At 44.0% G+C, this 18,581-nt stretch overlaps 1 protein-coding gene across 1 annotated transcript; it reads right to left on the reverse strand.

The window, feature by feature from the left end:
* Positions 1–10,655: 10,655 nt before the first annotated feature.
* atad1a (ATPase family AAA domain containing 1a) lies at positions 10,656–15,290 on the reverse strand. The gene is made up of 10 exons (XM_084694811.1): positions 15,203–15,290; positions 14,338–14,578; positions 14,102–14,200; positions 13,891–14,011; positions 13,559–13,759; positions 13,300–13,406; positions 12,905–12,994; positions 12,747–12,797; positions 12,195–12,367; positions 10,656–11,887 (listed from the first exon to the last, which is right to left on the reverse strand). The coding sequence occupies exons 2-10, from the start codon at positions 14,509–14,511 to the stop codon at positions 11,761–11,763; spliced, it is 1,143 nt and encodes a 380-aa protein (XP_084550937.1). The 5' UTR covers positions 14,512–14,578; positions 15,203–15,290; the 3' UTR covers positions 10,656–11,760.
* Positions 15,291–18,581: the final 3,291 nt, after the last annotated feature.

Here is an 18,581-nt window from a genome sequence, read left to right on the forward strand (position 1 = left end):
ACATACAGTAGCTTTCCGAATCATAAACCTTGGCGTGGGGGATTTATGTTCAGATTGAGGAAACCCAACGGTTAACCTTGTCTGGAAAGGACCTGCTGGTAAATGTCATGTTGATTGGCTGGTGTTGGATGAAGGCTGGTTTTGTTGTGATGGAGTTGTGTTTGTCCACAGGCAAGCTTGTACAGAGCGATACACACACACAGACAGTCCAACACACAAAAGCACACACACACATTACGGAGCTTGTCTTAATTGTTCAACAGATGGTGTCAAGTCATTGATTAATTGCATGTCCTTCTTCCAGTATAATAGAAACAGTGATATGATAAAGGCCCTCACTGGCTAAACGAATTGGCAATGTCCAAAGGCAGTATAAGTGGACCAGCATCCCCACCTCCCTGTCATATCCTTTTCATCTGCCAGTAACAGCCTGGATATCACCCCCCCCCCCCAACCTCCCTAACCCCCCCCCCCCCAACCCCCCGCCACCCCCACCCCCCCCACCCCCACGAAGTACACGCCCATCCGCAATCTGTAGCCGACAATCTTAAACCCATTCATTCCATTGTTTCATTGTGAGGGTCTTTTCTTTTTCATTTTCTCACACTGAGCAGTGGGGGCGTGATTGAGGAGCCTACATCCATTACCTCAGATAGCATCGGAAGAGAGAGGCCTTAGGCAACTCTCCCGAGGATCTGTCTGGCCAAGGTTGTTAGGAACAGCATGAGGCCTTGCCATGCAGCCAGAGGAACTCTGTGTGTTTTCGCGGACAAATTTATTCAGGACAGAATTATCTCCATTTGTGTCCCTGTCCGCACGCGACCCGCAGATTTAATGTTGCAGATCTCTTCCGCCGATATCTCGGACCAGATTAGTCACTCTCCAAAGGACACCGCTGCCGCTTGAATGAGGTCAGACTTCAGCGTGCTGATGTATATTTGATAGACATCAGATTTACCAGAGTCAAACGAGTTTCAGATGTAGCCATTGGTGTGCAGGATTAAAAAATACTGCACATTTGCACAATACAGCATGAAAGAACATGCATGCTGTCACACACACACACACACACACTCAAAACTATGCCAAGCATGACCATAGCATAGGTGTGCAAACAACAAAGGAAGTCACCATGAATAGAAAATTCATTTAATCGTTTAGTCTCTTCTTCTCCCCCCGAGACTCACGCCTGAAGGGCAAAAATGAAAGTCACACCAACAAACGACAGATGCAAGTGGAATAGTCCTTATCTGTTGATGGAGCCATAGCGGTGATAGCTAAGTGGCTGGCAATGTTTGTGTTACATCATCACAAGGCGGGCAGATTGGGATCCATCTTAAAGGATAAGATGGCTCGGTTAAGGGAAACCTCTGCTATCGCGTTCCTTAATCTCTCTCGGGGGGTGAGTGTCGTCTGAGTGAGAAACTCTGAGAGGGCTGTGTTTGTGTGTTTGTGTTTTTGTGTGTGTGTGTTTGTGTGTTTGTATGTGTGTGTGTTTGTGCGAGTAAGTGGGGGAAAGTGGGGTGGTGCAGGAAGAACAGGTTTGATGACTGGCACAGGTGGTGCATTGAGACATACAGGATAATAACACTTGCAGGTTCAACTGACTCTTAAAAAGAGAGTCAGGTGGCTGAGCGATTAGGGAATCGGGTTAGTAATCAAAGGTCGTTCGTTCGATTCCCGGCCGTGCAAAAATGACGTTGTGTCCTTGAGCAAGGCACTTCACCCTACTTGCCTCGGGGGGACTGTCCCTGTGCTTACTGTACGTTGCTCTGGATAAGAGTATCTGCTAAATGACTAAATTCTAAAAGTAAATTTCAGATAGCGTTGACATGCATGATATGAACACATCATATGGACATTTCTTACTGTTCACTTTATACAGTTCTGTTGTGATTATCGCTCTGTATCCACATGGGTTGTGAATCCTGAACAACAACAAACAACTCTCAACTGAAAAATAGAAGCATTTGATGCACACATTAACGGTTGCGATTGGAACTCTCCAATTGAAATCACTAGATGAGGTTGTGTCGGCTTTTTTTGTGTCGAAAGAAAGCAGAAATGAGATCAAGAGGCGCTTAGGTAGAGCAGACTGCTAGTTCTGGCGTGAATAAGAATGTAAGAATGTCGAGGCGATGATTCATTGGGCCGTATTAAAAGCTAACACCTCTGGATGAATGACGCTCAAGCCGCCCTCACTTCTCACACATCCCTCCTGTGAATACCGGGGGGGGGGGGGGGGAAGCGAAGACAAAAACTCTGTCCGTCAGTGCTTTTGGTCACAGGGGGAAAAGCACTGCCAGATGATTAAGATATATGACTGATATTGAGTTTCCTTGTATATCTTAATCATCTGGCAGTGCTGCTCATCAAACAAGGCATGGGGAAGGGGGGTTATGTGTCGGCGGTGGCGCGAAGACACTCCTCCTCCTATTTCACACGTAGATTTTGATGTTAAACTAAATTCATTGTGATTTTATTTTGACAAGACACTCGTACAGCATGGACTTTGGCAGACAGGATATTGTGCCTGCGCATAGCGTCATTCCCCGCCATCTCAAAACACACTGTGTCATACTGACACTTTGAAGCATGGATTTACGGTATTGACCATAGATGTATGAGAGAGAGAGAGAGAGAGAGAGAGAGAGAGAGAGAGAGAGAGAGAGAGAGAGAGAGAGAGAGAGAGAGAGAGAGAGAGAGAGAGAGAGAGAGAGAGAGAGAGAGAGAGAGAGAGAGAGAGAGAGAGAGAGAGAGACTGTCTAAAGAAACATACCAACCTTGCTGTGTAACTACCAACCCTCTCCATCTTCCACCACCCTCACGGAACCACATTTCATACAGGTCACACATCTTAACTAGAGGCACAATTACAAACCTGAAGGTGCAGAGGGATAGGTAACGTAGCAAAAATAGAAATAAGTTGCCAGTGGCAAATTTCTTTACTATTATCAACACTGCGCATATGGATTGTAGGGTGCAGGCAGAAGACGTTAATCCATCTAAGCCCATTTTAGTGACAGATTATGTTATTTTTTTCCGTGGTTCAGTTAAGTGAACCACGAACCAGTTAAGCGAGTCAACATTAGGTGGCTGTAACCTGGAAATGTGGAGACATGGTAGATGTCGCCGTTAGGAGAGACACAAAAAAACATCACCACGCCTGAAACATTCATACACTGCGGGGGACCTATCTGTACAAACGCCTTGAAGGTATTTGAGTGTTTGATTTGTGTTCTGCCTGAAGCGGGGCCTGCTGGCTGCTAGGGGAGGAGCCGAGGAGAGGGGAGAGGATGGTCGGAGAAGGAGAGAGGAGAGGGGGGGAGCAGAGAGAAAATGGGATTTACTGCTCGATCTTGATGGCTTGGCATAGGCAAAGAGTAGATTGTAGAAAACAACAAAAGCTATTTCAACAAAGGGGATTGCTAGGAGGTCGGTGTATGATTTGTTCTGCCTGGTTGTTCTTTTGGTGTTCTTTATCTGTGAGCGGAGCAATTTGTGTGGGTGATACTTTGTCTGTGGTTCTTTTTTTTGTTGCTTCCAAGGCGCAATTATAGAACAAAAGGAGTTTTGTTAACACCTCTAGTTTGCAGGGCTGAATAAGGCAGATTACCTCAGCAGCAGGCTAGTCCATCTCAGAAGGACGTTGTGAGAAATCAGCATGGCTAGCCAGAAGGAGCTGACTGTTGTAGCCGATGCAAATCAGAAGTGAAAGAAAGGAAGTAGAACAGATCAACCACACCTGCCCCCACAAAGCTTCATTTCCAGAACAACAGCACAACAGTAAATGCTCAAGTTATTTTTAGGGAAGAGGAAGACTCTGGCACAAACAGCATAATACATGTACATTCTCCCAACAATGATGCAGGAATGCTTTTCCTGATAGCCCAAAAAACTAATTTAGCAGGTATTGAAAGCTGGTAATTTCACCTCTTGTCATTTTCATAGTTGTTTGTATTAAAGTTCAATTGACTTTTTCTGTGTTTTAGTTCCCCCCTTGACCCTTGATTGTCAACGTATGGCCTCAATGGAATGCAAATTAAGGCTTCAATGTTAGTACAAATTTGAGAAAGATGCAATTACTTCCTTGGGTTGCAGTCTGAGAAGAAGAAAGGGCTACGTTCGTTTTCTTCCAGACCTACCCATATTCTACAGTAGTAATCTTGTATTTTAATAATAAACAGGAAACAGTATGAGTCTGATTGGTAATTTATATGTAGCCGCTAGAATGGGGGAACAGTAATTGCAGAGAAGGTCTATGTTTAGTTGCGTGAAACTGCTGTTCTTTGTGACCAGCAGTATTATCCCTACAATATGATCTTGTGCAGCAATCAAGGCATGCAGGACTTTCATTTTCAGTGTTACTTGGAGAGCTATTCTGGGGCGTGACTTTTAAGATTGAAAAACGGGACCACAATCAACTGACCTTTATTAAGATCCTCAAAACATGACCGAAACTCCACCCACTCTCCACAGAGAGTGGAGTTTCTCCACAGAAAGTTGAGCAACAAACTCAAACAAGATCAAACAAGGCTACGGTGATTGTAACATGTTGAAAACTCAGATTTACAGTCACAGATGTATGGGAACTCTCGCGTGGGCTGACCCTCGTTGGACCGACACGGAGGCCTGGTTATGGTGATTTATCGACGAGACGTACTTTCGAATGAGAACCTCAAGCATCATGAGGAAAGCACACACAACATCCAAGCCGTGAAGAAAGGACGAATGGACAGGGAGGAGGAGGAGAAAGGAAGACATGGAAGCATGGATGGTACTAAAGAGACGTTTTGATGAGGGCAAGCCAGTGGAGCCAGCGGCTGTTTGTTCAACAGCAGAATGTCAAGCAGCCCAGAAGCTGCTTGGACTGAGTCAGAGAAGTGAAAATCCTGTCAGGCATTAGAGCAGACGACTCCATGACTCCACAGCGCCACCCGCCAACACGGGGAGGGTTCAGACAGGAGCATGTATTACCCTTACAGGGAAGCTATGTGTTGTTTTCTTCTCAAACAAGGACACAACAATGGAGGAGACGTTTTGTTTACGTTCAGTAAGCAAGTCAACCAACCAGAAAAGTTACTATCCCTCACGCCTTTTGATGTATAACTGTAAATACGAAACAGAATTATATCCTAATAATATTTGACAATGTAATATTTTTTCTCACTGGCTTTTGGTACATTTCTCTAATCCACCTTTAATATTTGTATTTGCAAATATTATATTACATAACATTTGAACCAGTATGAGAATTTCTTCAAAACAATCTGCACCACACAATAGATTACCTGTAAAAGCGTGTCATTTGCTCAAAATCTTTAGTTAATCTCTCAAAAGTAAGTATAGCGTCGATTTTGAGCCACATTGACACATTTCAGAGTTGGGTCTTTCAGTTCAGGTGTCCCTTTTCACTCCCACAGAGGCTGATGAATGAAATTCTATGTTTGGATTTCAGCTTCGCTTCCCAGGGTCTTTGTGTACAACGCTGCCTCCTTCACATCCATGGAAGCTGGTCCAAGGTCTTAAGTCTCTAGTGCACTGTAAACCAAAGATTAATAAACTCATTGCCTTCCTGGCAAGCAGTGCAGTTCATTTTAATGTAAGCCTCAATTTCAGACAGATAGGAATATGATTTATATCATTTCATAAAACTGCCAGATGGTCTTTTTTTTCATACAGTCATATTCTCTCTCATTTACCACCTCCACAGAACATCCAGGTTTAACTGCCTGAACTGAATCTTCTTGGGAAAGACTGGAATTCAACAGCTCTCCCATCCTTTGCAATAAGAGGAAACTCCCCGCTGTTGTGTGTATGTGCAAGTTATGTCAATGGTTAGTACTCAGTTTAGAAGAAAAAACATGTCCAACTCTGAGTATACTACCAGTAGTGTTATGCCAGTGTGTAATTATCTGAGAGCTGTGGCAAATTCTATATCTCATCTGTGCCTCACGTTTACCTGTGAATCAGGTTCTGATTAGGGCATGGAAAATCTGTGTTCACTTTGGTAGGCAATCAATAGCATCTATTGATCCATTAAGTGCTGGACAGAACGTAGAACTCACAGTAGGGGCGAAGTGATCGATGACTGTTGTACCCCACCACTCAAACGGGGAATAGATTTTCGGAGAAATGTATTAAAATATCCACAGAGGAACCCCCCCCCCCCCCCCAAAAAAAACAAAAAAATATGTAATCCTTGAATATTTAAAAGAGTTCTGAATTTGTGACATAGCAAATACGGATCCTTTGGAGTCCCAGGCTCCAGGAAATTGAAGAGTGGTGAGAGGATGAATAGTAGGTAGAGAAAGGGCAAAGAAAAAAGAGGAGAGGGACAGCAGGGAGATTGAGGTTTCTAAAGGGTAATGACTGCGTTGGGATGAGGATTACAATTCGGAAGGATTTGCATCAAGACTGTAGCTGGGGGAGAAAACAACCCTCAAATCTATACCATCACAGTCTTTTAAAGGGGGATTTGTCATATTCCTCTGTTGGAGGAGATGCAACTGAATACAGACAAATATAACTTATTGTGCGACACTACAGAGCAGAAACATAAACTATTGGCCTGTTGGCTACTTCCTTCTTCATCAAATTTATTGTTCTTTGATGTGAGAGCAAATGAGGTAAGAGAGCTTGCCTTTGAGGTCATGTAGACATAATTTGGTCATTTGCAGGACAAAGGAGATAAGTAGCTTAGTAAACGACGAAATGCACTTTCATGCAGGATGACTCGCAGACCCGCCGTCATTGGGGGCAAAGGGTACAGATGTCCCCAGGCCCAGGGGGGGTCCATGAAAAGGTCCAGGGGAAGGGCCCATGTTCAGTAAAGTTGTGATCATTTGCTTATGACAGTAAAATGGAGATTCCACAACCGTACAGATGCTCATTGATCATGATAGAGATGTTTTGGAAGCGAGACTACAGCCTGATGGAGTGATCTTCAGTTGTGTTATGTTCGAACTGTTTGCAGCGTATTCCAGGAACATCATTTGTTCTGCAAACGTCAAGATTTCTCAAGATTAAACTGTCGTCTGCAGATTGGCAGCGCACGACATTCCTCTCTGTCAGATCATTACAATGCAATCGCAGATGCTACTGATGGGCATACTGAACATTAAAGTCAAACTAAAAGCTCGAACAGATCGGCTACAGCCCATATTGCTCATGGCTGTCATTGTCTCCCAAGACGCTGATATATTTATGGTTCGGCTGAATAAATAAAGAAATCTTGGATAGTTGCACACGTGTTTCTGGCCAGCAGCCCGCCTCCTGTGTCTCCCGCTGCGTTGAGTGAATCACCCGCTCATATTTTTGCGTCTGTGGAGAGATAAAGCCACGACCCCGGTGCGCAATTAATTAGCGATCATTATCCCATCTCCGCTTCCCGGGTAAGGCTGTACTTTCGTCTTATTAACATAGCTAACATAAAACGGAGGCGAAGCTGCATGATTCAGGAACATGGCAGCCAGTGTGTACTTGCAAAGACACGCCAAGCCTGCCAAATATTCACACATGATTTATTGGTGGCATTTTGGTTATGAGAGAAGGAAGCAGTAGAAAGGGGGCTCAGGAAGTGAGACTTCGTATAGGCCATGGAGAGATCACACACCCAGGAATGGGATATTATCTTCATCTGGTCTCGTTTAACTTTAACCCTACCATCTGAAGTTTACGATAAGGGTTTCAAATAAGGTCAACGTTGTTCACTTAAAAGCCAGCTTCCTAGTTAGCAAGGGGAACTGAGGGACAGAGAGAGAGAGAGATAGACATACAAATACAGACTTAATGCACACACACATGGACACACACACACGCACACATGCACAGACCCATGCCATTGCCAGGCCTCTGATTTTAAGGGAGCACTCAGCCCCTTGAGTGAGCTGAGTTAGACCCCGCCCCCTGACCCCACATCAAGCCTGAGACGTTGACCCTCTCAGAGGACCCACTCCAGCACACAGCCCCCACGCACCCTCTGATTACCTTTCATCTACACGTCTGTTGCCATCAGAGACCTCAATCACTGCTTCTAATGGCACAGCCCCTTTTTAAAACCCAGTCTTCCAGTTCGCGAAGAGTAGAAAAGTGAGTTGGCGGGGAGAAAAGAAGCTTGAAAAATGGAAAATTCTTTTTTTTCTACATTAATAAAGCGTTCAAGCTCAAGTCACCTTAGGCACTGTGCAGGTCTGGTTCTGAAACTTATAAAACTCGTATAAAGGGTTCTAGATGCTCTTAAAGAATCTTTAAAACAGCCTTCTCTGCTTCCAAGAACCCACTCCAAGTTCCATTTAAAAGCACACACATATATTAACCTTTGGACCGAAGAGGGAAACACACAGAGCAAAGTTAATTCATGATGACACTTTTATTATAATCACGTCCGATGCAGTACGGCAGACAGTTTTCTCTGACGCAAACACAAATGAATTGTGACGATTTTCCACTGACTGCACTGGAAGGCTGCAATCCAGAGAAAGTGTGACTTCCTTGTTCACTGCTGTTTTATAATAGATTCCCAGAAAAAGAAAAAAATCCATCCATGAGGTGTTTTTTAATGAAGTACTCTCCTCATGACCCTACAAGAGATCGAGTAAATAGTTATTTTAAAGCCCCATGGTTGATAAAACATCAGAATACCCTACTGAGTCATGGGGACAGTGCAACAAGCTGCGGCTGATAACTGGGCTCAGTTGATCATCACATTGGCTGGAGTCTCTCAGGGTATGGATCACAGAGAGGGTCACAGCACGTATCACGCAGAGACTGTATAGACAGTCGAACAGAACGCAGGAGGCCATCCCCAGATCTGATAGCGCCGAGCCTACAGAGTTGGAACAAACCAATCAGCCAGACACTACTATGTCTTCCCATATAGAAAACGCTCTTTCATCTCCAGTCACTAATGCTTTAGGGAAAAGGAAAGCATTGCATTAAGAGGCTCTCTCATCTTGTTTACAGACATGGCTGAAGTATTCTGTATAATTGAACGAGATAGGAATGGAAACCTTCTTTTGACCCATATTCCCCCGTCTTTTGATAAACAACTTGGAATAGTAACAGACCGCAGATTCCTTCAGCGCCAATTTGACACTCGCTGTTAATGCATGCGCCTTCTTGTCATAATTGTTGGTGTTATGATTAATAAAACACAATGTGCAGGACACACCTCTTCTCTTCAGATGGCTGAGCGGTGAGGGAGTCAGGCTAGTAATCAGAAGGTTGCCGGACCGATTCCCCGCCATGCCCCCCCTTAAATGATGTTGCGTCCTTTTGCAAGGCACTTCACCCTACTTGCCTCGGGGGGAATGTCCCTGTACTTACTGTAAGTCGCTCTGGATAAGAGCGTCTGCTACATGACTAAATGTAAATGTAATGCAAGGGGGTTGGCTGGAAGAGTGAATTTGATGACAAGGGAGAAAAAAAAACTTTGAATAGTAATTGCCTTTAATGATTGAGTAGTGATCACCACATCACTTTGTCAATTAAGCCTTGGGCTTACCGTTTCTCTAATGTTTTAGTACCCCTGCAGTGCAGAAAAACATTCCTTTTCAAATATCCTGCCTTAACTAAAATGCCCCCTCCCTTGTATCTGCCTCTGTTTGGAAATTGGAATCAAATCCCCGAGATCTAGCCTGAGCTTTTAATATTAACAATGGATTCTCTGGGATCAGGAAAGGTTTGGGGCTACGCGTGTTTAAGTTGCACTGTTGTGTAGAAACAAGCGGCCTGCTTTGGCAGTGACTGGTCCTCAGAAAGACTTCACCCACAAATACTTGATGAAAGATAGGTCAGCCCATGCATCCATTCATGCTAGGGAACATATCAGATCAAACCTTTTAATGATTAGAAAAACCTGTGAAGACCAGGATCAGTGGTGACACTTTGACCCAATCTAAAGGAGATTCCTGATTGGAGAGCACTTGATGGGTAGAAAGTTTATGACTTTCTGCAGGAGCCAGAGGGGCTTAACAAGACAGAGGGGACCATTATCATTATGATCTGAATTCATATTCCCTAATGCAAAACAATAATATTTTGGATGCTTTGTAGGGTTTACTTTTGGGTCCCCTTACAACTAGAGGGTCCTCCTCTGGCCTTAATACGGTAATATTATAGCCACATTCACCTATAGAATGAATGGTCCAAAATGTGGGTTAGTTTGGGGTTACCCTGAATTGGCATGCATACGTGAAGGCTACAACATTCCCATCTCTGCGGCGGGGCTTACTTTAACTGTTTATTTCCACACTGACATATTTTCCAGATTTGGACAGCGATCCTGTGTGTCTCTATAAAAACTTGCGATGGCTCTTTTCCTGGTAAACAGGGACATATCTTGGCACCGCTCACTGCTCAGAAAGCGCCAAAGCAAATGAACGCCATAAGCTACATGAAACAACAGTGCCCCCTTATGGCTACTTTGCAAGGTAGTAAACCATTTGCCATGGACTGAGGGACTTCAGTATATGACCACTCAATCCTGCCTCATTAGTCACACTGCATGACCAGTCAAGGCTTGGAAAACCCCCTCTGCACTGTATAAAGAGATTAGCTTGATTAGCATTCAGTATTTGATTGCTTCTTTGCTGTTTACAACCTCCTGTATACGTCTTGACACCGGGGTTTTAATAAGCATGGGACAGCTGGCGTAAAAGGTAAAATAATAGGTTTATTGGAATGTAGTAACATTCTGCAATTGAAAGGGGAACACTTTTTTTCCACGTGACAGTGTTATTAGAGTTACTGTGTTGTATGGTTTAAGATGTCAAATATCCTTTTTATGTTAAATATCATCAAATACTAACAGCCATGGCACACACATTACAATGTAACTTAAATAATTCACCTACAATACATCACACAAGTCAAGTCCAACATGATAAACAAAACTGAAAAATATAAATGCAAACATATCCAGTATGTGTATGTCAGTAAACCTGATACTTTGGTCAAGTGCATTATTATATGAACTGACGCAACATTAAATAATTATTTTTTTCGCATACAATAACACACAGACATGCAGACAACTCAACGCTGGTGATCATTTCTCTAGTAAGAAGAATAACAGTGTCCATAAATATTCCTTATTCTTTCTTACCACAAGGAATGCATGATTAAAACATCCATTTGCGTATTTGTGCGTCCTATTTTGTCTGAATAACAATAATTTTGCCGCATGTTTGGGGACTGTGAAGACATACAGACAGCATGTCCCCCCTTCTCACAAAGCCCATGTGTGGACAGCTTAGCTGGCTGTCACAATATTGACCTTTAAGGTCTTCAAGTGCGCTGTGACATGGTGTGTGTGTGTGTGTTTGTGTGTGTGTGAGCATAGGTTTAGGGAAGGACAATTGGAACATGTCCCTATCAATGCCAAGAGACAGTTACATCCCCACCAATCAGTGGCAGAGTAGGGATAACGTTAGCATAAGGTGATACAGATGTTTTGTCCTCACTCATGTTCAACCCAAACCTATGGCCTTGTGTAAGATTTTGTGTGTGCACATGTAGAGCAGCATTAGTTATGTTTATAAACTGTAGCCAGACAGTAAAACATGAATTGAATGTCTCAAGTGCACTGGTATGAGATAATAAAAAAATAAAATAAAAAAAGAGCAAGAATCCTGGCCTCATCTGGAACAGTGATCTGAGTGTGGAGGGGACAACATACAGGGGGGCCAGGGCCACTGCATACAGGGGGGCCAGGGCCACCGACAAGAAAACTAGGATGCCTAAGGGGGCAGGCCGGGGCTAGTCCAGAGGGACCTCCCCCAGACATCTCTGGGGCATGGTGGCCTTCTTGGACTCCTTCATCTTGTCCAGGCCAAACAGCAAGTCAAGCTGGGTCACGGGCCTCAGTCGCTCCTCTACAAGAGACCTTGGGGAGGAGTAGGGGAGAGGGGCAAAGACATTGGGGTGAACATAAAACACATGAAGGCATGGGCCATGGAATTATGCAGATACACTGCACCAGAATTGCTATGGTGTAACATTACTCATTTTCTGGTCAAATGAGTAATCTCTCTCTCGTTAAAAGTAACAATTGCACTACGCTAACGACAAACTCCCATCGATTCTGACTCGTAAAAAAAAGAAAAGAAAAACGAGCTGCTGGAGGCTAGAGCACTAGAAAAGTTTGAGTTTTTTTTGGGGGGGGGGGGTGGAGGTCGTTTGGCGAGACTCACTTGTCTTCCTCGTCTTCCTCCTGGAGCTGCTGGGCTATCTGCTTCATCTGCTGCTTGCGGACGTAGTCTCGGACGCGGTACATGGCCGCGTCCCGACACAGCTCCCGGAGGTCGCTGCCGGAGTAGCCCTCCGTCTTCTCCGCTATCTCCTTCAGATTAATAGCATTGCTCAGCTGCGGGGGCAAAAGGGGAGGACATCCGTCACACAGCGACGACTGGTTTCGAGTACAGTGTGTTTGGAAATGATCACTCGAGAGCTCACGAGAGACGAGGCGGCTCGTTTGTCACTCAGGACGGGTGACAAAAGAATTAGCCGCACAGCACCTCTCGGTGGCCCTTCGGGTCTAACTGGGACATTTCAGTTGTGTGCATTTTCGGGTTCGTTTCTTGTCAGATGTGTTTTAGTTTGGTCATGTATATTTGTATCTTCTCAAGATTTCTTTTGTCTCGTCGTTGTCACGTCTTCCTCAAAGAGGAAAAGGTTACGGCAGACTATTTTCGAGTCAATCCACACTCTAAGGAGAGAAGGGTCATTCTTCCACAAATGCTTACATTCTCTCCATCTAGGATCAGCTTCAGAATCTCCTGCCTCTGTCGTGCACTCTGCAGAAGAAGATCAAGAATACAGAAGACATGATTAACAGTGCACTTTTGTTTTGCCAAAGTAGCGAGTGTGTGTGTGTGTGTGTGTGTGTGTGTGAGTCTCTTACTGGCAGGCCCACGTGAAAGGTGGTTGGCATTCTGCGCAGGATGGCTGGATCCAGATCCTGAGGTCTATTAGTAGCTCCCATTACCATCACCTGTGATGGAACCACAAACGCAATATCACCTCCAAACCACAGAACACACAGCGTGCTTATTTATTGGACTTCTTTGGTTAAAAATACGTCCACTGTTATTCCTGTTCAATGCTGCTTTAACGCTGCCAGTCCTCATCGAGGATCAAAAAAGTTCCATCTATGTCTGCATCCGACGATGTTTCTATCTCTGCGTCTGTCTGTCTGTCTGTCTGTCTGTTGACCTGCATCTGACTGTCAGTCAGTCATCCATTGTCACTAACCCCTCTGGGGAAGAGAGAGGTAGGAGGCAGACTGTCGTGGTCTACCTGGCTGGTTGCGCTGGTGTCCAGGCCGTCCCACAGGCTCATGAACTGGGCCTTCATCATGGCTGTGGCCTCATGGTCCAGGCTGGAGCGGTTTCGCAGGAAGGAATCTGACCAATGTGTAGATGGGAAGGTTACATATATATATACAGTGTCTGCTGAAGGCGGTTTTGTTCCTTGAGAGTCTACAGGTGTAGTACACAACCTTAACCACATTTTTATAATGACACTGATTCAAGAAGGAGAGGGAGGATAAACTCACCGATTTCATCAATAAAGACGATGCAAGGCTGGATCTTAACAGCCAATGAGAAGACGGCGGCAGTGAGCTTCTGGGATTCGCCGTACCACTTGTCTGTCAGTGTGGACGCCTGCAGGTTGATGAACTGGCACCCGGATGCTTTGGCGGTCGCCTTAGCGATGAGGGTCTTACCGCATCCAGGTGGCCCGAACAACAAGACACCTGAAGAGAATATGCAACGGTTCATTTTTGTATTATTTAAAAATAACGATGAACTGACTATATTTACAATACATTGTATAGCACATTATATTCTTCCCAAGGATGTCTTGTAAGAGGCCTGATACTGGTACCTTTGGGAGGCTGGAAGAGTTTGGATCCAGCCAGCAGGTGTCTCTTCTGGAAAGGTAGGATGACTGTGTCCTGCAGTTCATATATGACCTCATCCAGCCCTGCTATGTCTCTCCAGGACACCTAGAAAGATCAGCCCTCGTGTTAGGACGAGTCCCAGATATTAGCCACAGAACAACGTGACCACACAAAGAGGTTTCCGGAGTGTCGTACCTTCAGGCTACGTGGATCGACCAGGTGAGAAGCAATGTTCATCTCATACTCTGTGAGCTTGACTCCCTCGACACCAATCTGCTTCATCAGCTGCTCTGCCTAAGCAAGAGGAGAAGCGACCATAAACTTCACTCATAAAAAACTATTTTTGGATCATTCAAGTTATCTTTACCAAGTTCTTTTTCCATGTGTGAGTGAGTGTGAGTACTGTGTGTGTTGAAGTGATGCAGCAGTACCCTCTTTTTGGCCTGAATCTTCTGTTTGTGTGTAGGGTCCATTACTTCTACCACCCATTTGATGCTATAATAGGTGGCAGCTCCGAAGATGGTTAGCCTCAATAACATTCCCACTACTTCATTTCGGGATAGAGGCCTCATCAGGGCCTCCCGTGGGATGTCTTTCAGTAGCATCTTAGCACTCGGGTGTCAGTCCATTGGCAGAGAACTTCTATACGAGGATGTTTTGGCAGAGAGCGATCTGTACAACGTAAACAAGCACAGAATATGGTTATTATAGTCTTATTACACAGAGATGACTAGTGAACATGTCATGGGTATCCCGGACTTTTAGCTATAGCTTGTTACTGGAGGGATGAAAGGTGGTTTCACTTGTTTTTTGAACTTACTGTAGTAAACTCGTTTAGGTTGAAGATTAATTTTATGTTTTTTGTTTAACTAAATGCTTACTATAAAGGTAGCACTTGACTGCCGATCAAGACTTGCAGGCTTAAACACCAAGTAGCCTACTATTAGCTATACAGTACGTCGCTTTGGATTAAAGCGTCTGCTACATTAAATCAAAACATGATTTTTATTAACTAGGACAGACGAGTCTTTTTATTTATAAGACATGCCAGCAGGGGATTTTGAAATTAAAAGCGCTAGGGAGCTAGACTAACGACTAGTCAAGCAACCAATTTTAGCAGCTAGTACTGTAGCTAACTTGCTGCTTATGTAGGCTAGCAGAGATGTGCTAGTTAGTAAAGCAACTAACGCTACGTCGCCACTGATGGATGATAAAGTATAGTGAATAACATATCAAACCGCACTGAATACTATCCTTGTATTATAGTAAAAAAGTTGTAATGCAAGTGACACTCACAAAGATATCCACAACTACCGCAGCATCCTTTCAGGGGCACCTGCGAAACGAGAAGCCAACCTCAATCGGTAATATCACTTCCGGTTGATATATTTGTGACATTTTTTCAAATTAAGGTCAGGAATTTTACGAATTAAGAATTTGGATTCTGCATTCTGATTGGTAAACAATGTCATGTGTTCTTATTAATAAAAATAGTGTCCCTTGATAAAAATCAAAATTAACAATATCGTCTGTGGATCAAATTAACATTGTCTTCTTAATTGACCTAAGTAATTCTGCCTTCTGAGTTTTTTTTTGCACAAAAAGTCATGCTTTTTGATGTTAAATGTTTAGACATTTTTTCTATTATTGAAATTTCTTGTTTTTTATTCTTCCGAATTTATCCATTATCCCGTGCCACCGAATTCTGAAGTTGTGAAACCGAAAATGGTACAGAGGTTTTTCAAGGCCAGTTTCACTGTACCGGATATTAAAATGTGTCATTTTTTGTTCATCTGTGACACTCAATCACATTTTATATAGATTCTCCGAGACAAGCGGTGCTGTTTGCGATGTTTGTGAGTATCAAAGAGATTTTGTGGTTAAACAGAGAAAATACATGTGATCAAATTCTTATTCCACTAGATGGCACACAAACACGACATCTGAAACAACCACTTTTATTTTCACTCTCGATTATCCAGGACTCACAAATTAATCTTGCCGTTCTACCAATAATGCCAATGACGGGTGATGTATGTAGTTGTGACAGTTGCATAAGGACATAATTTCATTGAACCAAAAGGTTGTTATTGTTAACGAACACTTTGAGGATCCGCGTTAGCTCTAGTTATCCAGCATTACTGACAAAACGGTTTGGTAATGGCATTATGTGGGCGGGGTCATTTTTCACCAGCACATTTGACATTTTGTTTATCTACTCGTTTGTCCAAACGGATTGTGCAAATTGAAAGTACAGCATTAAACTGCATTATGTCTCTGAATGGCACTCCAATTATTCCTTTCCAACAGAACATGCAATTACAATCAACACACATACCACTCAAGAGCAACACTCATAACCTCCCTTCCTCTGTGGGGTAAACTTGTGAACCGAACTGAACTGGAGACATTGGTCAAGAAACTGTCTCATAAAACCTTTAATTCCACAGTTCTGCAAAAACCAGTCTCTGAAGACCGCGGGCTGACAGGGCCATTTTGATGGGACTGAGCATGAAAGCACAGACGTGAGTATCTGCAAAGTGCAGCCTGGCCTTGATATTCCCACAACACCTTGCACCTTGCCCAAACAGACCTCCTCATGGGAAGGTGGGAAAGAGACATTCAGCTTGCATGGTTCTCAGTCTCCATCACAGAGGCGCAAAATTAAAAGTAACAGTTTAGTCCTGGGGGAAATATATGCTAGCGTTTCACACAGCAGATCTTTTCTTGGAGGAATGATTCCAATAGCTGTTTGAGCTGTTGAATACCTAGTTGTCACTAAGATTGAGTATTTTGTGTGTTTTTGTGTGTATGTGTCTTGTTGTGTGAGTGTATGGAGATTTGTTTATCACCCACCATACACGTAAGTCACATAAAATTATGACTGAATCTTTAAATCTCTCTAGGAACAGAAATAAACCCTGGCAACCCATAGTGTATGAGAGACAAAGTTCTTCATTTTCTTGTTGAAAAATGACTAAATGTTAATGTTGTTAACCAGATGAGCAAAGAGACAAAAATATGTTTTTTCTATAAAAACAGGGGTTGGAGTAAGTGCCGAAACTAGAATGCATTTGATTTAATTAAATCGAAACTCGGAACCCTGTAAGATGTAATTGTTTACCTGTGCTTTGACATAAGTGTTATAGAGCACTCAAGTAAGAGGCATTGTCCCAACGTTTTTTGTGGGTTACCTCATATCAGCCACTCAGCTCACATTGTGTGCTTAGCGCTGAATATGGATAAAAAAGCCTTAAATGATCTATGATGAACCGCGGCACCATTCCTGATGAAATCATTAAAGTTGCAGAAACAGAATCACATCCGTTTTTTTCGGTTCATCTTCAGAGGGCCGTTATCAGCGTCGTCGGAAGGCTGAACACATGCCCGTCAGATGATCGTCCCCATCTAGGATGTGGAAGATGAAAACGGGGAGGGATGAACCGAGAAGCCAGGCATGAAAGGGACGACATCTGAGTGAGACGCGACGGAACTCACAAAAGAGATTTCTCGCGGCGTCCCTCCCAGTGTCCTCCGGTTCCATGTGCTCTTTGTTCATTCGAAGAAGGCAACACAGGCGGGCAGAGACGACCCACTGACACGAGCAGAACAAGTAGAATACAGCTGTGTTTTGAAAATGACAGCTTGCCGTCGTTCCTTTCTCTCCTTTCGGCAAGAGCCCTATCGATGAAAAAAAACGATGCTGATTTACACCAAGCAGTATTACCCTCATGCACCTTCACACTTTGCAAACTGTCGTCTGACTAACAAGCAACGTTTGTCACTATGCACAGTGCATAGAAAAATCCACAACCAAATTGACTTTTCCTCGTTGCACAGTTTAACGGTGTCGTCCTGAAACTGGAACGGCTCACAAGTGAGTCTACAAACACCATAAAGGTTAATACAGACGCAATGCATCTCCTGACATTTGATGGCTCATTTCCCAATGAACTGTTGGATGACTTAACATTTTTGCAGGTTGACCGTCTTCTGTCGTGGTTCAGTGTGCCCCCTCATGCCGAGATAGCTTCCGTTTACACCAGGGCTGATAAGAATGAGAGGCCAGTGCCTGAATGTGTTAAGAAAAGATACTACTATTATGCTATACCTTTATGGGTGAGCCTACTGCTAAGCATGTGGCCAATGGGTGACCCCTGGAAATGTGTACCATCCAATTAGGGGGCGAGGCATCACAGCGGATGTGGATATTAGTCGACTTAAATTGATCTGCTATCTTTGGACTTTGTTTTCGATGCTGTCAGAAGGAATCAAGTCCTCCGATTGGCTGCAGGTGTTCTGTGTCCAGACCTCAGCTGCCTGGTTATCATGCTCGGCCGACCGTGACCCTCCACGTCTTAACCGGTCATCTCCGACCGTATTTTTTTAAATACCACTAACAAGAGAGCTGGTTAGATAGTGACAAGGGAGGCACGGTGAGGACAACAGGCCCCACGGCCACCCCAGCGACGACTTGGACGTCCAGCATTGTTACCATCTCCCCCCCCCCCACACACACACACACATGACTCTCTATAATACCCACCTGGCAGGAATCATTCCCAGCCACGGAGCTGGAACAGGAGTGTACAGCCCTTAATCCCTCAGGTGGCTTCCAATATTGAACTCTCCCAGGATGACTCTCTGTGGGGGTAGGGGGAGGGCGTGTGTGTTT

The sequence above is a fragment of the Hypomesus nipponensis genome, chromosome 28 (assembly GCF_054491055.1).
Source record: "Hypomesus nipponensis isolate SF chromosome 28, ASM5449105v1, whole genome shotgun sequence".
In the NCBI taxonomy this organism is placed as follows: domain Eukaryota; kingdom Metazoa; phylum Chordata; class Actinopteri; order Osmeriformes; family Osmeridae; genus Hypomesus; species Hypomesus nipponensis.

What these genes read in the sequence shown, in the direction of transcription:
- atad1a (XM_084694811.1), bottom strand. Translation starts at nt 14,511, where the DNA reads ATGCTACTGAAAGACATCCCACGGGAGGCCCTGATGAGGCCTCTATCC. An exon ending in AGATTCAGGCCAAAAAGAGG is followed by an intron (nt 14,201 to 14,337) that starts GTACTGCTGCAT and finishes CCTCTTGCTTAG; the next exon opens with GCAGAGCAGCTGATGAAGCA. An exon ending in GAGGAAGACGAGGAAGACAA is followed by an intron (nt 11,888 to 12,194) that starts GTGAGTCTCGCC and finishes CTCCTCCCCAAG; the next exon opens with GTCTCTTGTAGAGGAGCGAC.